This window comes from Rhincodon typus, chromosome 1 (genome assembly GCF_021869965.1).
Source record: "Rhincodon typus isolate 14 chromosome 1, sRhiTyp1.1, whole genome shotgun sequence".
NCBI lineage: Eukaryota > Metazoa > Chordata > Chondrichthyes > Orectolobiformes > Rhincodontidae > Rhincodon > Rhincodon typus.
In genome coordinates this window covers 140,438,787-140,464,510 of record NC_063332.1, presented here as the reverse complement: position 1 = coordinate 140,464,510, position 25,724 = coordinate 140,438,787, and the positions used below count along the sequence as shown (strand labels likewise).

Below are 25,724 nucleotides of genomic sequence, written 5' to 3'. Positions count from 1 at the left end.
TTTGTTTACTTTGTTGTGACTTCCACTCTCATTCAGATATAAAGACCTTGTCTTATCATCTTTGTAACATTTAGTCTTGACTGTTGGTGTGTTATTAGCTTTTTCACTCTGTCTTGTAATTATTCCGGACCTGTATAAAGGACTGGTTCAGCCTCAATAACACATTGTGCTCAACTCTGGGCCCCACTCTTTAGCAAAGGTGTGAAGTATTTAAAACAAAAGTAGAAAAGATTCACAAGAATTGTTCCAGGGAAGTAGAAAACTGTTACTATTTCAGGAAGGTTCAAGAACAGATGGTACAGATTCAAAGACTTGGAGACAATAAGGACTGCAGATGCTGGAAGCCAGCGTCTATAGATGTGAGTCTGGAAAAGTACAGCAGGTCAGACAGCATCTGAGGAGCAGGTAAATCAATGTTTCAGGCCAAAACCCTTCATCAACCCTGAAGGGTTTCAAACCAAAAATGTTGATTTACCTGCTCCTTGGATGCTGTCTGACCGCTGCAGCACAGATTCAAGTTCACTGGCAAAAAAAACGTGAGGAGCAACCTTATCGTGCAGTGAATGATTAGAATCTCAGTTCCAGAGCATGGTATAGATAATGTTATTGGGGATTTGAAAAGAAAAATAAAAAATCAGAGGAGAGGCAGAGAAGTGGCACTTAATTATTTGCTCCTTCAGAGGGCTACAAGAGGCACATAGGGCTGAATGGCCTATTTTGGTTCTGCAACCATTCTGTGACTCTGAATTATGATGATTCTGGCACTTATTTTGTCACCATAAGCATATAAGAAAGTAAAGTCACCATAATCCCAGAGGACTATAGCGCTGCTCTCTCACTAGAGAGACATAACACATGGGGAGTTTAACTTCAGGGTTACCTTTCCTCAGATAAGAGGCAAGATTGAGAAGAAGATGGGACTTCCGTGGTAACCTCAGCTGATGCGGAATTGAACCCATGCTGTTGGTGTCCATCTGCACTTCTACCCACCACTCCAGCCAACTAAATTAATCAAACCCATAAGCATTTACAGCCAATAAAATGGTAGGTAGCTGTCCATAACAACATTGAAAATGTCTACGGCAATATCATTTGGAAATATGAAAACTAAATAACTAACTGATCATCCTTCATAATATTGCATGTTGTGAAGTCAGAACAGCAGGTTAGCTCTCCTATTAATATTCCTACCACAATTGTTCAAAATACATAATATTCGTCCAAACAGTTATGAGACATTGCCTTTCGCAGCCAAGTCTTCTCCTCAGAAGACCTTTCCATGAGGAAGGTATGGAGTTCAATAACCCTGGGATTAGTGCTAAGACCCTTGTTAGTCTACATAAATGACATTGTTTCAAAAATGCCACATAAAATGAATAACTTGGCACTATAACTAATCTGTTCCTCTGCTGCTAGCCAACTGCACTTACTGCTCATTTAATTAATACTAAAATGGAAATCCCAATATTAACAGGTTGTGTGGAAAGTGACTTCAGATGCAAACCATCATTTGGGACACTGTGAATAGTTTGTCTTTTCTGAATTTAACTGTTACTTGGCCCCAGCGCAGTTATTGTAACACTGCACCATTTTGTTTTCTCAGATTGGGATTTTTTTCTTGTATGTGTGCACATTATATTTCAAGATGGGTGGATTTATGTATATGTATTTATACTGTTTAAACTTTTTGTTAATAATCTTTACATCTTTGATTGAGTGTGTTTTGGTTGCAATAATCTAGATCTTTATTTGTTACTTAAGGAACTTGCCTGACCTGCTTCTAGTAATGAGCTATATATACACAGTCTGATAGTAATATTTCATCTCCCTTTGTAAACTCAGACTTTGTTGTGGAGGAATGGGACAGGAAAAGGAATCAGTTCATCCCTCAATGTTAAATATTATCCTTTTTAAAACCTCAACAAAATCTGATTCTTCTATAGTCACAGCAGATAAACAGTTAAAGACTTACTGAATTGGCAAATACATCCTTTTTTGAAAAAATACACTTCTGTTATGGTCAGACAAGGGGTGGAAAAAGAGTGAAGTCACAATCTTACAGTTTAAACAATATACATTTCTCATCAGTACTTGTCTTTGTAGTAAGCACGTAAAATGTAGAATCACTTTAGTTCAATGTAACACTGAGCTTATTATATGCCACTAATCACTTTCTGCTATTAGTTTAAATTCCCTAAAATATTTCTGAGCTGAAGCACATAAAGATGCAGCAAGAATACCACACTTCTGAACTCCTCTGAAGAAAAGGTAGTTATATTTCTAGTAGCGTTTTGGAAAATTAGAATAAAAGGTCCCAGTGGTTTTATAGAGGAATTTATTGACTGCAGTAAACACTTCCTCATTTGTATTTTGTCAATCATCTAAATATTGAAGGTTTCTAAAGAATCAAAGTTTTTGGAGCCTGTATTGGCTACCACGGCTTGAACAGTATGCTCCAGAAAATCCTACCCAGATGGACATTGGAGCTGGGAGGGTACAGTGACAAAATGTGAAAAAGCATGTGAAAAAAAATTCCTTACACTTCTTGACAAGGACAAAATAGGCATTCATTTCATCTTTAGCCAGTTTAGTTCGGGGAAAGAATCTCTCCCTAAAATTGCTGCAGCTTTGAAATGATGCGCAACTATTATCATACAAGTGCTTGGCAGATGTTTATACAATTCCCTAGGCTACTATTTTAATGGAGCCATTAACCTGTTTACTTTAATGTCTCAAGTAAAATATTAGGCAAAGGAATTGGATGCAAACAGGTTTCCCAGCAAGTATTTACACAAGATGAATTCAGGCCTTTGATGAGACCTTTTATGTATATTTGGACTGTCTGAGGAAAATTGAACATCAAAACAAGCTGAAATTTGATCATAAAGAACGCCTGTTCCAGCTCAGTCTGGATGTGCTCATATATTTCTTTTTAACAATCTAAAAATGTTTAAACTGACAGCATGTTTCTCTACTGTTGCAAGTGGATTTTAACTTCAGTTGCTCAGATTGGAAAATATTCTATGTAACATGCTGAAACCACACTGCGCCTCAAAACAGAGACTTGAGTAACATAGTCTCTATGCAAAGCCTATATCTTCAAGAGTGTATGAAATGTAGCATGTAATTCTAATGTGAATAATTCTCACCAGTGCCCTTATAATACTTTGTGCAGTTTCCATACTCAATATCTTCTTGCTTAATATCAAACTGTGGCAATGCAATTTGCTCCATCTGAACAGGGTCTTTAGATTGCCAGATGAATCGAAGGTCGTCTGTAGTATAGCCAACTGCAAAAGAAAAAGAAATGAATGTAATTGATGAAGTAGGTGCACCTATTGGAAATCTTATATATTATCAGTAACCAAGATGTTCTTACATAAAGTAAAAAGAGATACTGCTGGAAATAGTCAGCAAGTTTGGCAGCATCAGTGGAGAGTTGAGTCAAATACGTCACATCTTCAGCACAGTCATGTTCGACTCAGGATACTGACTTTACACAGGTGCTGCCAGATCTGCTGACTGTTTCCAGAACCAGTATTAGTTTGATTTTATTTAGAATCTTGGTATTCTTGTTGAGAAGAAGGGGAGAAAGAGATTCCTGCTCATCCCTGCCTATGTTTATTTCATGAACCTAATTCTGGAGTTAATGTAAATTTACATAAATAGGGTGGGAATCAGGAACTACAGTGCCTCAGGGACAGCTAGATCAGTTCACAGGCTTCCTTAAACACTTTAAATTCTGAATCTTGTCACATGTTGGCAATATATGAGTTTTGTTGCATTTCATGGACAGGCTACACAAGGCTTAGTGACACCACAGTGTGGAGCTGGAGGAACACAGCAGGCCAGACAGCATCAGAGGAGCAGGAAAGTTGATGTTTCAGGTCAGGATCCTTCTTCAGAAATGGGGAGGAGGAAAGGGAGCTGGGAAACAAAGACAGAGAGGAGGGGGGTTGCTGGGGAAGGTAAGTGGGATGGTGATAGGTGAGTGCAGGTAGGGAGTGGTGGGGATTGGTCAGTGGGATGGGTGGGGTGGATAGGTGGGAGAGAAGATCGACAGGTTGTGTCAGGTCAAGGAGGCAGGGATGAGGAGGAGGGTTAGACATGGGACGAGGCCGGAGGTGGGGAGATTTTAAAACTGGTGAATTCCATGTTTAGGCTATTGGGCTGTAGGCTCCCAAGGCAGAATATGAGGTGCTGCTCCTTCAGTTTGCAGGTGGCGTCATTGTGGAGGCTCAGGATGGACATGTCATCCGTGGGGTGGAGTGGGGGGGAAATGAGTTAAAATGGTTGGCGACCAGAAAGTATTGTCGTTTCTCGTGTACAGAGCGCAGATGCTCTCTGTAAGGCTCAGTGAGTTTTCTCACACCACCATCCCAAACTGGTTTCATGGACAACCTGCCACACCCCCACGGTACTCCTCATGTCTGATGCCAGCTGGATTCTACCAGTCACCATACTTGGAAGAACTCGCCACTGCCAGGATATTTCAAAATAGACCACCATCACTTTTGCCAATTCCATCTTTAAAAGGCTGTTGTGTACACGGTGAGCACTGTGAGCCCACAGCTGCCCTGCACTAATTAGACAGGAGGAAATTTGCACTCTGCTTTGTGGGCAGGCTATTGAAGGTCCTGGTAAATAGGGTGGTGCATAGCTTGAATGTCCCATTCTCCTGTACCAACAGAGGAGGCCATCCTATCAGACCCTAGCAGCATGGTCCAAGGTTTCATGTGGGTCATTGCAGGTCTCAGCTGTCTGGAGGAATTTCCAGCAGACTTATGGAAGAAGATCAGTGATCTTCTCCACTCCACTAGCATTAAGGGGTCACTCTGCTACCCCTCACTTACCCTATTTTTACTACTGTTCCTGCCTACCATAAAGGCGAAGCTCTACGTCTTTCATTAATTGCATGCAGCATCTGCCTTCACATGCTCTCACTCACTCCGTTCCATGGACTAGTAACCCTGTAAGCTCTGTGTTGCCTTTTCACTCCCTTGCAGCACCACACCATTTTTCCCTTACCTGCACCAGCACTAACAACTTTGAGGGGAGTACAGGAGCGGAGGGACCTCAGAGTTCACATGCATGATTCTCTGAAGGTGACCAGGTAAGTTGAAACAGAAGGCCTACAGGATCCCCTCCAAATAATTGGTCAAACCACATTTGTAGTATTGCGTTCAGTTCTGGGCATCTTATTTAAGCAAGGATGTTAAAGCCCTGGATAGAGCGCAAAGGAGATTTACCAGAATGATACCTGGAATGACAAATTTTAGATACAAGGAAAGATTAGAGAGATTGGATTATTCTCCTTAGAGCAGAGAAGATTAGGAGGTGACATTAGGATGATTTTGAATATCTCAATAAGGATTCCTAGGCTGGGTCTGTAGCAGGTGGTGAGGGAGCCAACAAGAGGGAGAAACATATTTGACGCCATTCTTACTAATCTGCCTGCTACAGATGCATCTGACCATGACAGTATTGGTAAGAGTGACCACTGTACAGTCCTTGTGGAAGCGAAGGCCCACCACATTGAGAATAACTTCCATCATGTTGTGTGACACTATTACTGTGGTAAATGTGACAGATTTTGAACGTATGAAGGAACTCAAGGCTGGGCATCCGTGAGGTGCTGTCAGCTGTCAACAGTAGATTTGTACTCCAGCATGATCAGCAACCTCATGATCCAGCATATCCCCTATTCAACCATTACCATCAATCCTAATTCAAAGGAGAGTGCAAGATAGCATGCCACGAGCAGCAGCAGGCATGCCTAAATGAGGTGTCAACCTGGTGAAACTACTTGCTGCCAAACAGCATAAACAGTAAGTGATAGACAGAGCTAAGCGATCCTGCAACCAATGGATGGGATCTAAGCTCTGCAACTCTGTCACATCCAGTCGAGAATGGTGGTAGACAATTAAAACAACTCACTGGAGGAGAAGGCTCCACAAATATCAGCATCCTCAATGATGGAAAAGCCCAAGATGTCACTGCAAAACATAAGGCTGAAGTATTTGAAGCAATCTTCAGCATTAATTGTGTAGTGGATGGTCCATCGTGGCTTCCTCCGGTGGTCCCAATATCACATATACCAACTTCAGCCAATTTGATTCACACCATGCGACTTCAAGAAATAGTCGGAAGCACTGGATACTGCAAAGGCTATAGGCCCTGTCAACAGGGCCACTGACCTCCTGACTTCATTACAGCCTCAGTTCAAACATGAAAAAAAGAGAGGTGAATTCTAGTGTGAGAGTGACAGCTCTTGACATCAAGGCTACATTTGACCAAGTGTGGCATTGTGGAGCCCTAGCAAAGCTGGAATCAAGGAGTATCAGGGGCTTATTAGAGATCACTGCTTTCAGCTCCCGATCATCTTTGCAGGAGTTCCTCTGGGTAATGTCCAAGCCCCAACCATCTTCAGTTGCTTCATCAATGACCTTTGGTTCACCATAAAGTCATAAGTGGGTATGTTCACCAATGACTGTACAATGTTCAGCACCATTCTTGACTCCTCAGATACTGAAGCAACCAAATGCAACAAAACCTGGACATTATCCTGACTTGGGTTGACAAATGTAAGTAACATTTGCACAAATACCAGGCAATGACCATCTCAAATAAGAGACAAACTAACCTCCACTCCTTGATATTGAAAGGTGTCACCATCATTAATACCCTATTATCAACACCCTAGGGATTACCATCGGCCAGAAACTCCTTGCCACATAACTCACCTCCTCATTCTACAAAGCCTGCTTAGCATCAACAAGGCAAGACAGTGAGGAATGTGATGAAATACTGCTCACTTGTCTGGATGGGTGCACCTCCAACACACTCAAGAAGCTTGACAAAGCAACCAGCTCGATTGGCACCACATTCACAAGCATTCACTCCCTCCATCAATGATACACAGTAGCAGCAGTGTGTACTATCAACAAGAAGCACTGTAAAAACTCACCAAAGATCCTTAGTCAGCACCTTCCAAACACATGGCCATTTCCATCCAAAAGGACAAAGGCAGCAGACACTAGGATCACAACAACCTGCAAGTTCCCCTCCAACCCACTCACCATGCTGACTTGGAAATATATCGCCATTCTTTCCTGTTGCTGGGTCAAAATCCTGGAATTCCCTACCTAAGGGTATTGTGGATCTACCTACAGCATATGGAATCCAGTGCCTCAAGAAGGCAGCTCATCAAGAACAGCATAGGACAGGCAATAAACGCTGGCCAGCCAGTGACACTCACATCCCATGAGTGAATAACACAAAACACTGTAAAAGGATCCTGACAATAGTTTTCCATAAGCATGAACCTGTCATTTTTAAAGGAGCATTGCCAAATGTTTGATTACCTGACTTTTGCTACAACAGGCCACAAAATTCTCTTTTGATTATTGAGTTATTAAAACTCGTCAAATATCTTTTCATACCTGGTGATATGGGCGGCATGGTGGCTCAGTGGTTAGCACTGCTGCCTCACAGCGCCAAGAACCCATGTTCAATTCCACTCTCGGGCGACTGTGTGGAGTTTGTACATTCTCCCAGTGTCTGCGTGGGTTTCCTCCGGATGCTCCGGTTTCCTCCCACAGTCCAAAGATGTGCAGGTTAGGTGGTTTGGCCATGCTAAATTGTCCATAGGTGTTCAGGGATGTGTGGATTAGGTGGGTTATAGGGGGATGGGTCTGGGTGGGATGCTCCGAGGGTTGGTGCGGACTTGATGGGCCAAAGGGCCTGTTTACACACTGTTTACACAATCTATGAAATATATAGTACAGCAACTCTTTTTCTTCCATGTATAACTGTTTAATTGATATCGAACAAAATAAACTAAAATTTTCCTGATCCCCTGCTGGAGCAAGTGGAAGGGACAGAAAAACAGTGGGAATTCTGTTAGAATTTATTACCAGCACTTCCCCACTCTGAGAAGTTTCACAGGATGTTATCTGGAAAGCCAATTGCTTGCCTGCTGCTTGGGAGTAGGGAAGCTAATTCAACAGTCATGGTCCCCATCATGGGCAGTTTTGTGGCCCAACAGCAAATTGCCAGAGGTGGTGGTTGTCCACCATGTGGGGTGGTTGCCAGCTCTTTGCAGGCAGTCTCTGCAGGTCTCTGGGAGAGTCAACAGAGCAAGAAGTTACATCGTCAAAGTTGGGGCTGTAGGCAGATATGAGTTCCCCAGCAATCCAACAAGCCAACTGAACAGCAATCTCCTTCCATCTTGCAGTCTCTGAAATATTTATTTATTTTTGTGCCTCAATTTTGAGGCATGCTCATGGTCTCCTACCTATCTGCCCTTCAGCATATGCCTCGCTCTCCCTGTGGGATTTCAGAGGTGCCAGATCTGTTAGCCATATGATGGCACCTCTTACTATCCTTTCTAGGATGATGAATGTGGTGATGGCCAATTAAAAGGCCACCTCTGGGAAGATAGATCCAATGTCTGGCTCTGGCTTCACACAATTGTGGACTTGGAGCACTCATTTAGTTCTGAAGGGCTTAGGGAAACCCTGCCTTAGAAGCCACTTTGCACACAAATAACCAGAATTAAAATATATTGCTAACCAAGTCAATAATATTTTTAGTTTTTAAAGCTGTGGGCTAGAAATTACATTCAACTGTTATTAGTGGAAAATATTTAATGCACACTTCTTTACTTGGATATTTCTTTACTTACTATTTTTACAAGTAATTTAAGTAAAATGATTTAAAATATAATAAGGACCCATTTATCTGTTAGGATGACCACCAATAACTTCTAACTTCCCACAGAATTGTTTCAGTTGAAAAAAAGCCTTTTGACCTGCTGAGTCTGTATCAGCTTTTCCAATGAGCACTTTGTGCCATTTCCAAGTTTTCACCCAATAACTCTGCTTCTGTGTTCTTTATGGACAATAATCCAATTTGATCCTAAATTCCTCAACGTAATCTGCCTCGACCACATTCACACTTTCAAATGTTCACCACTTGGTGTGTGAAACAGTTTCTTTTCATGTGTCTAATTCCTCTTTTGTCGATTACATTAAATCCATGCCCTCTCGTTCTTGATCCTTCTGCCAATAGATGGCAAAGTTTCTACTCTGGACCACTCATGATTGAATACCATCATCAAATCCCCTTTCTACCTTCTCTTCTCCAAGGAGATCTGGACCAACTTCATCTTTGGAACCATTCTTATAATTCTTTTCTGCACCGTCTCTAGTTCCTCCACATCTTTCCTAAAGGGAGGCAGCTTGGACACAATACCCAGTTGAGCCAAATTAGTATTTCACATAGGTTTAACCTCTTTGCTCTTCTGCTCTATGATACTATTAATGAAGCATCAGATACTTTAACTGCCCTCTCATCCTGTCCAGCCACCTTCATTGACTTATACACACAAACACCCAAGTTCCCCTGCTCCTGCATCCCCTTTGAAATTGTCACTTTATTTAAAATTGTCTCTGTTTTTTTTTACCAAAATGAATCACTTCACACTGCTCTGCACTGAATTTCATTTGCTGCTCATTTCACCAGCTTGTCTACATCCTTTTGAAGTGCTGTACCATCCTGTTCAAAGTTTACAATGCTTTTAACTTACATGTCATTCGCAAATTTTGAAATTGTGCCCTTTACATCAAGTTCTACATTTATATATTTCAAAAAGATCAAAGGTCCCAACACCAACCTCTAGAGACAACAACTGCAAAATTTCCTCCAGTTTGAAAAGCATCCATTAAGCAAGCAATACTGTTTCCTTTTACTCAGCCAATTTTGCTTCCCCTCTTGTGTAGCATTATATCAACTAACTTTTTCAACGTCTCATGTCCACATCAGCAGCATTGCCATGATAAATCTATACCTTCTTTGTGCTCGAACTCTCTCTTATTTATTGAATAGAACTCCATATAAAGGTATAAGCAACAAAAAAGAAAATTCTCCTAAATGTCACCCTTTTTTATTAAAACAAAAGGTAAAATTTGTGGGGTACCTTGCCCTAATTATTCTTCCCGATGCTTCAGTCTACATAATAAATTCTGAAAGCAATATCAAAGTCAAACCTAATTCAGTCCTCATCTGACATCTACCTGCAAATCCTCACTACTGGGGTGACTAAACTGATTAGTGTCAGGAACTTGTTGTGATTATGGGCTTTTTTCACATGAACGTACAGATCATCTAACAGTTATACACCGTGACCAATAATCTGTTCCAATGAAGATGACCAATTCAATGTTACCACGGTCAGAATAAATATTAACCCTTTTGGCTGAAATGTTCTTTAACCAGAACGACAAAATTACTTGGTTTTTCAATGAGGCATCACATAAAAAATGTTATGTTAACTAATGAGATGTAAACAACAGCTGTTTGCAAGTCAAAACACCCATACATCTATCTTACAGCAAATGTCCAAGAAACATACAGCTTTCCAGTTGAATCTTGCAGTGTTGTGTATCCATGGGAAACAGTGTCAAGTCAAGTGGGCATGAAAGAGTTATTGACAACCTGAAATATGAAAGAAAATGGAAAACATTATTCAGTTTTATCAGTTATCAATATTAAAAATTTTCGGCAAAGGCTTCTTCTGTAGTAGTTGTAGATTTTCTCATACCTCATGCTCAGCAGTACATCACCATTGCGGAATATAAAGAGAAGGATGTTATCTTGTGTTACATCATGAAAATTTGCATTCTTTTCATTTGCAAAAAACAAATCAGGTTTCCATAAGCATTTAAACATTTTGGGATCCACAGTCAGCGTATCTGAACCTTTAAAATCAGTTGGCAGTTTAAGTCGAGGATCATTCCATTTCTGTCTCAGGAATATATTGACTCTGTAGTCCTATTAGAACAGAAGACTGAATCAGACTAATTGCATGTGAAAAGAAACACAAAAATAATAGAAAATTTAACAAAATCTGTAAGATTCTAAATCTGAAATACACAGCAGATTGATCAACATCTGAAAGGATTTCTCTTTGGAATGATCAGAATTGTTTACTACTCTTATTTACTGTCATGAATGCTGAACTTTAAAAGAAATATCTCTTTAACAAAATATAAAACAGAGAATAATTCAGAATTGGGCTCAAAGAAATGCCCATTTGTTTTGGGACCTAGGCTAACTTGGTTAGTTAGATCCGAAATTGGCTGAATGGTAGATGGAAGAGTGTGGTTGCAAACGGCTATGTGTGTGACTGGTGGTCAGTGACCAGAGGTGCACCAGGGGCATTAGTGCTGGATCCCTTATTGTTTCTGTATGTATCAACAGATTGTGGCAGATGGAATTTAACCCTGCTAAGTGTGAGGTGATGCACATTGGAAAAGTAAGATATGAGGGAAAACTCAATGAATGGCAGGACATTAGGAAGCTCAGAGGAATTGCTTGTTCACAGATGCCTGAAGGCAGCTGGACAGTTAATAAGGAAACAAAGAACGCATGGACACTTGCTTTTATCAGTCGTGACAAAGATTATAAGAACAAGGAGAGACAAAAAAATCCAAGGTCAGTAAACAGGAGGCTGGAAGAACACAGCAGGCCAGCGTCTGGAGGAAAGGAGCAGTCAATGTTTCAGGTATTACCCTTCTTCAGGACTGGCATAAGAACAGGGAGGTTATATTGGACTGTGCAGAACATTGGTCAGGCCACAGCTGGAATCTTATGTGCAGTTCTGGTTGGAATAGTATGATTGCACTGGAGGGACACAGAGAAAATTCATCACGATTTTGCCTGGGATGGAGCATTTTATCTATTAAGGAAGGCTGGATAAACTTGGATTGGCAGAGAAGTTTGAGGGGTTACCTGATTTAGGTGTGTAAGATTAAGAGGCGATAGGAAGCTGCTGTTCCCCTGAGCTGAAGGGTCAATAATGAAGGAGAATGATTTTACGTTGAAGGGCAGGAGGATTTGAGGATTTCTTCCCTCCTCACCCCCCCACCAAGAGGGCAATGGGAATCTGGAATGCACTGTCTGGGAGGGCAGTAGAGGCAAAAAGCCTCAACCTCTTAAAAAGTATTTGGTGAACACTTGAATGTCATTGGCATTGAAGGTCATGGGCTAACTACGAGAAAGTTGGATTAGTGTAGGGTTCCATGGGCCTATTCTGCATTGTATGAGTCAATGTATGAGTCAATGAATATGAGGCCGAAATATGTCATTACTTTAAAATATTTCAGAAATCTATACTTACTTGTTAGAAATGTCTGAAAAGGATCTTAAAAGTTCGTATCACATGTAAAGGTAATAATTATAATACACTTGGAAGCACTACCAACAAGGAGGCAGTTAAATTGCAGAAGCAATGTGGCAGGCAGATTTATTTTTATTCATTTATGGGATGAGGGCATCACCAGCTGGGCCAGCATTTATTGCCCATCCCCAATTGCCCAGAGGGCAGTTAAGAGTCAACCACATTGTTGTGGATCTGGAGTCACAAGTAGGCCAGACTTGGTAAGACTGGCAGTTTCCTTCCCTAAAGGAAATTAGTGAACCAGACGGGTTTTTCCAACAATCAGCAATGGTCATCATTAGACTCTCAATTCCAGATTATTTTTTTTTTTACTGAATTCAAATTCCGCCATCTCCTGGGTCTCTGGATAAACAATCCAGTGGTAATACCACTGGGCTATCACCTCCCCATAAGTGAGGACGAAACAGAAGAAAAGCGGTGGTCATCAAGCAGAGTTAGGTCAGTGGGCTCTGAGTGACTGGAAAGCACGTTCGGGTATGCTGCTGCTCTTTCTTTGAACAGAATCATCCATTCCATGTGGAAGTAAAGGCACTTCTTGTTGATCCATGCCTGCGCAATCAATCAATCTGATCCGAGAGCTAAGAAGGCTCCTAAAAAGAAGTGTGCTAAATAGGGGAAGATTGTATTGGCAGAATTCTGTTTACGTGAAAGGTGTTGCCCGTGCAGAGCTGGCTGCAAGTCCTCGAAGGGGAGAGACTGGAATTCTGTGTGGAAAAACTGTGATTAAAACTGAGACCATACAGGCAGGATTTACTGCCTACTAACTCTGAGAGGTAATCTTGGTTATATTTGTTGTATAACTTTATAGTTTGTATCAACTTTGATTTGCTTGTTAATTTATGTTCTTGTTTTGGCAAGTCTGATTTCTATGATAAAAGTTACAAAAAAAAAACACTTACAAAAATGTTGTGTTTACAGATACCCACAGGGTTGTAACATTGTTAACACTAATATTTGCGTCTATTTCAATGGCAAGTTTACAGAAGAATCCAGTAATAGCATCAGAGCAGAAAATCTTGAATATTGCATTATGTTCACATTCAATGTTAATCTGTGTCAACTGATCACTCCTATTTTAAGAGTTTTAACCAGAGATTATTTTCTAAAGTGAGCTTTTGCTGTAGTAACATCATTCTTGTTTTTAAGTCAAAGGGGTTTGAATCCTACTCAAGACAGCTTTTCTAAGTGCAGACGAACAAATTTTGCCACTCTGCTTATTAGAAATTAAGCAATAATGTCCTATAAATGAAGGAATGACCATACTGCTCTGATTATGATGGCAGCAAAGTTCACTGGGACCTGTTTTAAGGTGGTTCAGTAATCATTTGGTGGACTACACAAGTTCTGATCAGTAGCAGATGACGATGCGATTGAAGAAGATCCAAAAAGGTGGAAGCTTCATCATTTCTGTGAAGAAGTTTTCCTCCTGGTCCTCAATTTAGCCTTGGGCCACTACTGCCTGAGCACCTGCGTACAAAATACTTCTTGTTATTCCTTAACCTTCTAGCCCTAAGACACTGAAACTGTACTTTTTTATTTTCAGTAGTTTTAATTGTGAATTGAAATGGGAAAAGAATTGCTTTGAATGATAAGGAGTATTGAAGCATTACTGAAACAAAAACAAACTGCTGAAGAAACTCAGCAGGTCTGGCTGCATCTGTAGCGAGATAAGCAGAGTTAACATTTCGACTCCAGTGACCCTTGCTGAAGGATTGTTACACTTTTTAAAAGCAAAATAACTTGACACTTACTGAGAGTGTATTTTGAATAGCTGATGGTTCAAGGGATGGGAAAAGCCTAGTTACGAGACCAAAGTTGAGCTGAGAGACATATCAAAGCAGCATTAAACAAAATGTGACATCTAGAAGCCGTGGTAAAATTGAAATCAATGGAACTCGTAGAAATCTCTCATTAGCAGAAATCATTACTAATACAAAAACAAATGCTCTGATTGTTAGCTGTTGGAGCCCATTCATCTCAGCCCCCAGATCACAGCAGGAATACTTGAGGGTTCCATGCTTAACCATCTTCAGTTGCTTTATCAATGATACTTCCTCCATCATTATTTGGAGATGATTCCACAGTGTTCACTTTAATTTGCAACTCCTCAGATAATTATGCAATTCATGTCCTCATTCAGCAAGGATAATATTCAGGCTTGAATTCATAGGTGGCAAACAACATTCATGCCACACATTAACCAATCAGTGACCATCACCAACAAGAGGGATTCCAAGCATTTCACCCTGACATTCAATGTTGTTGCTATTTAGAACATGAGTACATGTTGTTTTGGATTAGTTACTCAGCAAATTGGTTAACCACTCCTCTCTTCTTCTTATTTCCCAGAGCTAAATTAAAATATGTCCTTTCAAGAAACAATAATGACAATTAATTGCCTTTTCCAGTTAGGAATCATGTAAACAGCTGAAATAGCACTGGGGAACTGAAGACAATTGTTTACTCAGTGGTATCATTATGGAACAGACAGCAGAACATTGCAGAAAGCCAAGTTACCAAGTGACCAGGAGTTGTTTTTCCCACTTGAGGGAGTTAGGGAGAAGAAAGTTACAATGCAGATTGCCAGCTGCTATTTCCCCTCCAAACATAAAAAGCACCTGGTGCAATAGGAATGCAAACATAATGAAGCTGTAAAGAGATCAGGAAGAAAGTTTTAAGATCAACAGATCTGCTTTTAAGCCAATATGATAAAAATTGCCACAAATGTTCAAAATAAAAAAAACCTTCATATGCAGCTAATCCTTTAATGTTGAATTATGCTGCATGCTTTTTTTGATTGCTTTCATAGAATTAGAAACATTAACAGCTGGTAAGATTGAGTTTGCAAACAGGCTATCATGACATGGTGACCTGTAATCACCTACATAAGCAGTTAAGAAATGTGAGTCGTTACTCTGATTTAATAATCATTATGTTGAGGAGGACGCACAAATTAATTTAAATGCTTCAGTGAGCAGGATGTGGCAGTAGCAATTCCAAGTCAGGCACTTGTTGACAAGCGATCAAGTGCACTTCCTACTTTTGCAGCAGGATCTAAAAACTTGACCAGACAGTACCCCTTTAAAAATGAAAATAGTTAACAGTAAAAACAACTGTTAATTATATAGCACCTTAAATTGGTAAAACATTCCAGTAGACCTATAATATATACTCGAGATATAGTACATTCCATTGCATAAGCAACGCGCACAGTACAATACAAATATCTCTCGTATCTGCAAAGATTACTACACTCTTACTTTAAAGATGTTCTCTTGCCTGGCTTCATCATGCAGAAAGATCCCAAAGGATAAATTTTGAGAGTTGGATTCATAAACTTCATAACTGTTTAAAACTCTTTTCTCTCAGTCAGAACTTTGTGTATTTTGAGGAACCACCCAACAGTGGTGGCATTCTTTGGTAGGTATTGGAATAGGTGACTAACCTCAAGATAATAGTACATTCAACACATTAAATCTACGTGGCAGTAGGTGAGCTGTAAAATGAGGCAGACCAGTTTGTTTAAAAGAAAACAAACATGGCTGATTTAGATGAAAGACAATTCAAATCTCATCTTGGAGATACAGATATTATCAGTGCCAGCATAAGATGCAATTGACACTTAACAGAAATCCAAAATTTATAAAAATAATTTAAACATAAATATCGAAGTTTGCTTTCAGTTACATGCGTCTCTGAGCATCTGGATTTTTCCAGGGGCCCAGTGAAATTCAGCAGGCAAACCATACAGCTCTTCCAGTTAAGTAGTGGATGATTAGGTATCTTGTGTCAAAAATAAATAATTATCACAAAGGGGAAACATTGTGCTAACTAAAAGAAAATTAAACATAATGGTGTACAAAATAATTAAATGCCAAACTGCTTGCTGCCTCAAATTACTTCAGGTTAACAGACCAAGGAAATGCAAGTGTTCCTCTGACAGAGTTAAATATGGGCTTAAACTAAGAAGTAGGAATAGGCGAGATTTTAGATTCTAGGTTAAAGAGAGTAGTGAGGCTGTGGCATGCATAGTCACCTCCTATGATGTGTATTGAATTTTCTGCAAGCCATCCAGAGGAATGAGGTGACATCATATTGAAGGAACAAATAACTGCAGATGCTGGAATCTGTACCGAAAACAACAAATGCTGGAGATCACAGTGGGTCGGGCAGCATCAATGGAGAGAGAGCAAGCTCACGTTTAGAGGCCAGATGACTCTTCGTCAGACATGACGTAAAACTCTTCTTCAGAGTCATTTAGACTCGAAACGTTAGCTTGCTCTCTCTCCATGGATACTGCCTGACCCGCTGTGATCATATTGAAGGAAAGTAGGTCATCAGCTAGCGTACAATATGTTATGCTCTGAGGTGGGTTGGGAGCTGGGGAAGTATTCTCCGGAGATTTTTGCTTCCCTTGTTGCTCTTTTGTTTTGTGTTTTTGAACCTTTCCCAGGATATTATATGGCAATGTAATGACAAGTTTGTTAATGTCAATAAGACAGGCAGCATTGAGATGATAAAACAGGGAACTTCGTAACTAGTGAAAAGTTACAAACTGTGGAGGTCCAAAGAGACTTGACAATCCACATTATAAAAACATCAAGAACTGAAACTATCAAAAATTAATGGGATAACAAGGTGTAGAGCTGGATGAACACAGCAGGCCAAGCAGCATCAGAGGAGCAGGAAGGCTGACGTTTCAGGCCTAGGCCCTTCTAACCAAACAGATCGGTTAGATTAGAAGAAACTATGTCTGCCAGTTGGAGAGTCTAGGACCAAGGGACACAGTTAAAAAAAAAATCATACTGGAGCTATGAAGACCAAAATTTGGAAACAGTTCTTCAAACAAAGGCTGGTATTCTCTTAGTTTTATTTAATGCTGGAGCCATTCTTAATTTTAGAAGTGAGGTTGATAGACCTGTGATCCAGAGGTGGTATTGAGGTTAACAGACAAAACTGAGTATATGGAGTTGGATTACAGGTCAACCATGAATTAATGAACAAACTCAGTATGCTAAATGATTGACCTGTACTCCCATTTTTCTGGCTCTTAAAACAAAAGTATGAAGCTATACAACCTTGATAAAGCACTTTGAATTAGTGTCTAGCACCTATGCTGTATTGCTATTTCAGTACCTAATTTCTCATTGTCATGTTTACTATCTACTGCTACTATAGTCCTAATCCTCAAGCCACTTGATAAGATCTCTTTGCGTTAATAAGTTGTGAAGCATTGACTGAGTCATACAACAAATGCACGTGATGTTTCTAGTCGTTCTGGTCTCTGCCCATGATACCTTTAGAGGGTGGCAGTTTCCAGTGCCCTCATTGTCTAAAGATTTTTAAAAATAGAAGTGTGAATGAATTGGAAGAGGACTGTTTACTCATGTTTCTGGGATTCTGTTTGCTGACATATCCTAACAGCAGAATTCTCCTGTTTCTCAGCTGTGACCTTCACCTGCAATAAAGTAAGCCGTGCAGCTCTGATACATCAGCGTGTCAATACTCTCCACTTACCTGGATGATACAATTCCAAAAATCACTCAAGGAACTCAACACCATTCAGGAAAAAGCATCCAACTTAATCAGTACCCCATTTAACACCTTCAACATTCACTCCCTCCATCATAGATGCACAGAGGCAACAATGTGTATCATCTACAAAACACAATGCAACAACTCATCACGATTCTTTCAACAGCACTTTCCAAACCCATGACCCCTATCATTTGAAGGGCAAAGACAGCAGGTGCACATTATAATGCATGCTGTAAACTTATAGCAAGATCAAGGCTGTACTCAGATGGATCAGCATTAACAGACTTAAGATCAGGTTTATACTCAGGGGAGTGAACATTAACAGGCATTATTGAATGTAATTATCAGAGAGAGCATCTTCTGGAAAGCTAGTGGCTCAGGCTCTAGTTAGATATGTTCTGACGTCAGTCTGGCATAGCTCTTTATGGACCTGCTCAGCTTGCTACTCCTAGTGTAAAAGATGTAGTTAACCCTTTATTCCACGTCATATCTTTGTTTTTAATTTTGATTTTTGCTTTCAGATAGCAGCTGTTCTGTTATTCAGATCCAGATCTTTTGTTTTCATGGGCAAAGACTTGTTGGGGTGTCAGGGGTCTTCTCTGCTGGCTGAGAAGCTGGTGAGACACTTTTGCTGCTTTTTTCAGGAAGTCCTGCCAAGCCACGTGCCAACGAGAAAGTCATGAAGTCAGTAGTGGGCCTTGATCTGGTATCAAAACAATGGAGACAGGTGACTTGCCTAGAGAAAGCTGTTGGCCAATCAGAAGCCATGGATGAGACTTTTCAGATATTGGAGATATAAAAATTACTTACAATTATCAAGCTTGGAAGCAATGATCTCAGACATGGAAATAATCGAAACCGGCTTTTATTTCAAGCAGTTGCTTTTGGCAGAGTAAAGAAGATGGATATTTTGTGACTGCAGAACCGAAGACAGAAGAAGTTTGGCAAATACCTAGCTATTTACTCCAGCTATTTCTTAAAGAAGCAAAATCATTCAACAAGACAGATTAAAAAGAAACATCAGAAGACTGAGGACTCAGGGGACAACTGAACTATTCATTAATGCTGATGATTCAACAAAACAACTACACAATCATGATCTCAGGTTAAAAACGTATATCTCAAGGATATAATAAGGATTTTAAACTGTATATTCCTGTATATCCTTCTCTGGTGGTAGACCTTTTTTAACTTCCTGCCTGTATGGATGTTTAATATCACATCTGTATTCATTTTTCTCAGGTTTAGCAAATAATAAAATCAATCTTCTTTTCACTCAAGGAAACCTTATAATTGACTCCACACTGTCATAAAGGAAATTAGTTAACTACATTTTAATTGCAGAGAGCAATCACCTCTTGATAAAAGATCTTAAATCTTTGTTAAGGCCAAACAGGGAGGTTGAAAAGACGGAAATTGACTCATTCCTCCTCACTGGTTTGCTAAAGAATGTCAACAAAAAAAAAAAAACTACACATCACTCATTTATTCACTGGAAAACAATTCTGTTATGGGTATACAATTAGACGAAGGGGACTTGTGATGCAGTGGTAGTGTCCCCACCTCATAACCAGAAGGTTCAAGTCCCATTTTCTCCAGAGGTATGTTATAACACCTGAACAGATTGATTAAAAATACCTATAAAATTAGACCAGTGTCCAATTCAGTACATTTGAAGTTCATGCTCAAAACGTCACCTTTTCAAGATGCGTTCTTTAATTATCTAAGCCATTCACAACTGCCTATTGCAGATCAGTGCGTTACAAAACAGCAATAAACCTTAAATCTGCAGCTAACAATCTTTTAAATTCTAAAGATCTGCAATGTTATTTGTTTAATATGTAAAAAATATAAATATTCAAAACTGAAATAAACACTAATCTTTACAATAGAATCAACTGTAAATGAACGACCTAAATTTCAGTTTGACATTCTTTTTATCTTGGAATTCTTCTACTGTAGGGATGTAGATTTGGGCAACAATTACCACTTTGGGAAGGAATGACTTGAATGGTAATTGTGGCATCTGAAAAGAGAAGAGTTGGCACTGGAGTTCTCTAGGAGTTTTTAAACATTAAAATATAAAAGCTGTTCGGAAAAGGCGGAGAATGAACCTTTGAATGCAATCCTTGTGGGATGGAAAATAAGAGCAAGCAGAACCTTATCATCATTCTGGGAAGGAAGAGAAGGGGTGAGGGCAGAAGTGTGTCAGATATGGCTGAAGGTCCCGTCAACCATAATAGGGGGGCATCATCGGTTTAGAAAGGGGATCATGTCAGATGCAGCCTGGGGAAAGTGGCAGCATCATAATAGATACAAGGGAGACAAAGAAACTGGGTGAATGGAATGGAATTCATGCTGGATGTCAGGTGTGGGGAGGTTTGGCTGAGGTAACAATGGGAATTGAGGAGTTTGTAATGGATATTCGTGGACAGGATATTCTCAGGAATAGAAAGAGTGAAGTCAAGGAAGGGAAAAGATGCATCAGGTGAAGGGATGGAATTTGGAAGCAAAATGGACGGGTTTTTCCAATCCCGGATGTAGGAAAGAAGCAGCCTAGATGTATTAGGGAAAAATGTGTGGGTGGGGGCCCAAGTAGGACTCAAACAAGGAATGTTCCACATACTCAACAAATACACGGGTATTGGCTGGGAGCCATGCTGATACCCAGCCACATCTTTGACATGGAGAAAATGAGATAAGATCATCAGATATGGGAACAGAATTAGGCCAATCAGCCCTTTGAGTCTAATCTGATATTTGATCATGGCTACATGTTTCTCAACCCCATTTTCCTGCTTTCTCCCTGTGATCTTTGACATCTTTACCAAGAACCTATCTATCTTTGGCTTGAATACACTCAATGACTTGGCCTCTACAGCCTTGGCAATGAGTTCCAGAGATTCACTGCTCTCTGGCTGGAGAAATTTCTCCTCATCTCAGTTCTCAACTGAAGATGTTCCTTCAGGACCTAATCTCTCCCACTAGTAGAAACCTCTTCTCCATGTCCATTCTATTCAGGCCTCTCAGCATTCTGCATGTATCAATGAGATTCACCTTCATCCTTCTAAACTTCACTAGGTAGAGACCCAGAGTCCTCAATCACACCTTATACGACAAGCCCTTCATTCCCCGGGATCATTCTTGTAAGCCTGCTCTAGACTCCCTCTAGGGACAGCATATCCTTCCTTAGATACAGGGCCCAAAACTATATACTTAAATGTTATGAGGGTTTCTGCCTCTACTGGTCTTACAAGCAGTCAGTTCTCAATTCCCAATGCCCTCAGGATGAAAAAGCAAATCCTCATATCTCCTTTAAACCTCCTCCCTCTTGCTTTAAATCTATGAACCTTATCATTGTTCCACCAAGCAGGAATGTTTGTTCCTGTCTCCCCTTATAATTTTCATCATCCCGATCATGTCTGTCCTCAGTAGCATCTGCTCCAACCTAAACAACCTCAGTCTATCAAATCTCTCTTCATAACTAAAACTCTCCAGCCCAGGCAACATCCAGATAAATCTCCTCTGCATCTTCTTTAGTGTAATCACATCCCTCCCATGATATGGATTCTAGAACTGCACACAATGTTCTACCTGTACATCTAACTTTTTATACATATTAAAATGCCAACTTATGGTCTGTATATACAGCCTGGGAGGTCCTATATTGGATAGGAAGTATCAAAGTCGTCAATTAATGGACAAAAAAAAACTAACTGCCACAACTACTGAAAATCTAAAACCAAGAAAAAAAAATACTGGATACACTCATCAGGAGGCAGTAAATACCAAAATAACACATATCTGAGTTTGAATGCTTCCTCAGGATTGAAAATTATTGCAAATATTGCAAGGGTTAGAATGGTTATATGGTCATCTTTAGATCAGCATGGGAAAGAAGGGAAGAAAGGCCCTTTCCCATGCTGCATCATTTTTATGATTCTATGATTATTATTTGCAAAGGATCAAAACATGGACATGGGAGGAGGAAACAAACAACTACTCTATCTATCTACTCTTAACCATTCTGTGTCTTATATGGGTCTTTGAATTTTCTCATTGTGCCTCAAAGGTTAAAGAACAACAAGGAGGAATACAGCACAGGATCAGGCCCTTTGACCTCCAAGCCTGCGCAAACACATTTTGCCCTTCCACATTAAAACTGTCTTCACTTACAGGATCCGAATTGCTCTATTTCCTTCCTATTTATGTATTCATCCAGGTGCTTCTTGAATGCTGCTATTGTCTCTGTCCCCTCTGGCAGCGCATTCCAGGCACTCACTACCCTCAGTGAAAAACTTGCCTTGCACGTCTCTTTTAAACTCCACCCCCCACAACTGCACCCCCCCCCCCCCGCCCCCTGAACCTATGCACCCCCTTAAATTCCCCCCCCCCTCCACCCTAGGAACAAGCCTCATACTTTGCACTCTCTCCATGCCATTCAGAGTCTTATAAACTTCTATCAGGTTGCCCCCTCAACCTCGTGTTCCAGTGAAAACAAACCCAGTCTACCCAATGTTTCTTCATAGCTAAAATTCCCTATACCAGGCAACATCCTGGTAAATCTTTTCTGTACCTGCTCCAAAGCATCCACATCCTTCTGGGAGTGTGGTGACTAGAACTGTATGCAAAATCCAAGTATGGTCTAACTAAAGTCCTATAAAGCTGCAGCATGACTTGTCTATCCTTATAATCAATGCTCCTTCCAATGAAGGAAAGCATGCCATATGCTTTTTTTTAAAAAAATCACTTTATCGACCTGCACTTCCATCTTCAGTGATCTGTGGACTTGCACATGCAGGTCCCTCTGTATATCAATTCTCCTAAGCGTTCTAGCATTCACTGTATAATTTCCACCTGTGCTTGACTTTCCAAAATGCATTACTTCACATTTGTCTGGATTAAACTCCATTTGCCATTTTTCTGCCCATGCCTCCAACTGATCCAAATCCCACTGTATCCTCTAATAATCCTCCTCAATATCCGCAACTCCACCAATCTTTATATTGTCCACAAACTTATTAATTAGACCAGCTACATTTTCCTCCAAATCATCTGTATAGACTATGAACAGCAGACGTCCCAGCACTGATCCCTTTGGAACACCACTAGTCCTAATCCTCCATTCCAAAAAGCATCCTTCCACTGCTACCTTCTGTCTCCTATGATTAAGTCAGTGCTGTATCCATCTTGTCAGCTCACCCTGATACCATGTGACTTCACCTTTTGTATCAGTCTGCCATGAGAGACCTTGTTAAAGGCTTCACTGAAGTCCATGTAGACAACATCAACCACTTTTCCCAATCATTTTAGTCACCTCCTCAAAAAAAACCCGATCAAGTCCGTGAGGCACAGCTTCCCCCACGCAATAACATGCTCTCTATCATTAATAAGTCCGTTTCCTTCTAAATGCATATGGATCTTGTCCCTGAGAACCTTTTCCAATAATTTCCTGACCACCGACGTGAGGGTCGTAAACCTGTAATTTCCTGAATTATCCCTGCTATCCTTCTTAAACAATGGAGCTACATTGGCTATTCTGCAGTCCTCAGGGACCTCACCTGTGGCTAAACAGCATACAAAGTTGTCTGTCAATGCTCCAGCAAGTTGTTCTCTTTCCTGCCTCAATACTCTAGGATAGATCCATCAAGACCCGGCACTTATTTGCCTTAAAAACTTAAGACGCACAGCACCTTTTCCTTTTTAATAGCAACTTGGCTTAGAAATTTGTCACTCCCTTCCCTGAGATCCTCCTCTGCCAATTCCTTCCCTTTGGTGAATACTGACACAAAGTATTCGTTTAGGACCTTTTGTCTCATAACTTATCACGTTTTCAATTTAACAAGCTCTAGTTTCCACTTAACCATTTTCATGTTCTTTTTTTTTAACAAGATCATAGCATTGTTTTCTTTCCTCTTCTTGTTCTGTTCCATTTTAAGTGTTGCTTATCCTATTAAGTGGTTCCAGTATTTTCAGTTCCGGATAACTTACAGACTCCTATCAAGGGCTGATAACGAGGCCTCACAAGAAACTCTTAAAAAGTAACGAAAATAGATATATTGCAGACTGAACAATGACTGCAGGGAATAGGTGCACAGGTCCAAGAAAACAATCAGTACAGATCCAGGAGGTCCAAGAAAAGGATTTAAGTCCAGAACCTAGAGAGGTTGAATGGTTTTTTCTTATTCATTTTTTCACAAATTGTTTTGTTGTTACATCAGTGTTTCTGTCAGAGTTTCAGCAACGTTAGTATTGCTACATGTCGTGACTTTAACAAATCAACCATTCTGTTAAAGCTGGAATTGGCAAACTATTGTGCATGCTGGGCTGAACTTTGATTCCTAATCTTACTAAAATTAGCTGCACAAGAAACAAGTTTTGGTCTATTGGAAATAATTCAATTGGATACTTTATTAACAAACTGCTTATTCACATCTTCAAAGATCTGAAAAGCTGTTTTCCATGTTATGATATTATACTTCTTGTCTTCAATTTGTGCTGTAAGCAAGAATAGTGAACATTATCACATTCAGGTTGCTATGTTCTATGTGTGGTTCTACCTTGCAAGCAGGGCGGGTCTTGTTGGGAGGTATTCAATCAGCCACTCAAAATATTTCAAGATTTACTCAGAACAGTTCAAAGGTTACAGGCAATTGGAGAAGGAGACAGAGACAGAAGCAAGTTTCATGCAGAAAAGAATCGTTTAGGTGGCCTTCTGAAAAGTCAGATAAAATCATATTGTGTCATTGAATTCAGTGAGTTAGCTAACAGCAGGAGAAGGTGACTAGCCCTAAGGCACTTAGCAGCTTACTGGATCCAAATTAGAAGCTATTTGCCAGAGTTGGTCAAAGAACTGTTAGGGAAGTTAAGGCACATGAACGCCCATGGTTTGGGGCATTTTTGCTTGAAGTAGCTAAGGAGTTGGAATTTTTCTAGTGAGTAGATGATGGAGTTCATCAGATGAATCCAGTAAGATGCAGTGTCAAGAGATGAGCACTCACTGAGGCCTTCAGTTAGAGAATGACTTTGGAAGGAGTTCGGAAGCTAGATCTTTCAAAGAGAAGAAATTAAAAATCACTTGTAAAGGTTAAGAAGATTTGATGCCCCACAGTGACGATACATCTGGAAAGTTTGCTATGAAATCCATGGGATCCAACATTGTCACTTTTGGTATTTTATGCAATGTTTGATCACAATTTGTTTATTTGCCTAATGTTAATTCTGGGTGTTAGAAAACAAATTGTAGATTATATTACTGTTCTAACTTTATAAAGTTCGTTGTTGTTTGTTTAAAACTGTGGAATCTTGTGGCTTTATTCTCTTACTAAGTTTCTGGATCTGATGCTTTGTATACCTTAAAAAGTTACTAGTCCCCAGTCAGATCATATAATAAAAAACTAGTGGTCTGCTTTGTGATCGTAATATTATATATTGGAAGAGAGAAATTCAACTTATTATGCTGGTGTAAGTCATTGATTCTCAGAGCTGTACTGCAGTGGAAAACACACAGAATCAATGCACTGAATAATTTTTGGTACCAATAAATAACAAAACTAACATTATGCATTTTTTAAGACATTAGTCCCATCACTTGGTCTAACTCTTGCTTAAACAGGATACGGATGTTCCTTTTAGAACTACGGTTAGGTTTATTGTCACAGGTACTTACATGAGTGCAGTGAAAAGTTTACAAAATCGCCACTTACGGCACCATCGTAGGTACAAAAGTACCCAAGTGTCTTAGGATTTTCTTCGAACTCCTTGTTTAAGTATCCCATATATAAGCCAGGGATTTCCTTCAACTTCTCAACATTTAGTGGGTAGCCATACCTCTAAGGTTCCTGTCGCTTGCAAAATGCCATGGCAGCAAAACGCATGCATACAGATGATTACCATGTTGTCATCCTTCCTACGTCCCAACCCACCTCCAAATTTAGCCCCAGGT

The 25,724-nt window shown here is 40.0% G+C and overlaps 1 protein-coding gene across 5 annotated transcripts in view; it reads right to left on the bottom strand.

Moving 5' to 3' along the window:
- glrbb (glycine receptor, beta b) overlaps nt 1-25,724 on the bottom strand; it is a 168,715-nt gene that overhangs the window by 75,757 nt on the left and 67,234 nt on the right. For all 5 annotated transcript variants that reach the window (XM_048598598.1, XM_020531754.2, XM_048598587.1 and 2 more), the window contains 3 exons: nt 10,604-10,833; nt 10,415-10,497; nt 3,150-3,290 (listed from right to left, as the gene is read on the bottom strand). In XM_048598598.1, the coding sequence (XP_048454555.1) occupies nt 3,150-3,290; nt 10,415-10,497; nt 10,604-10,833 (454 nt within the window). The remainder of the gene's footprint in view (nt 1-3,149; nt 3,291-10,414; nt 10,498-10,603; nt 10,834-25,724) is intronic.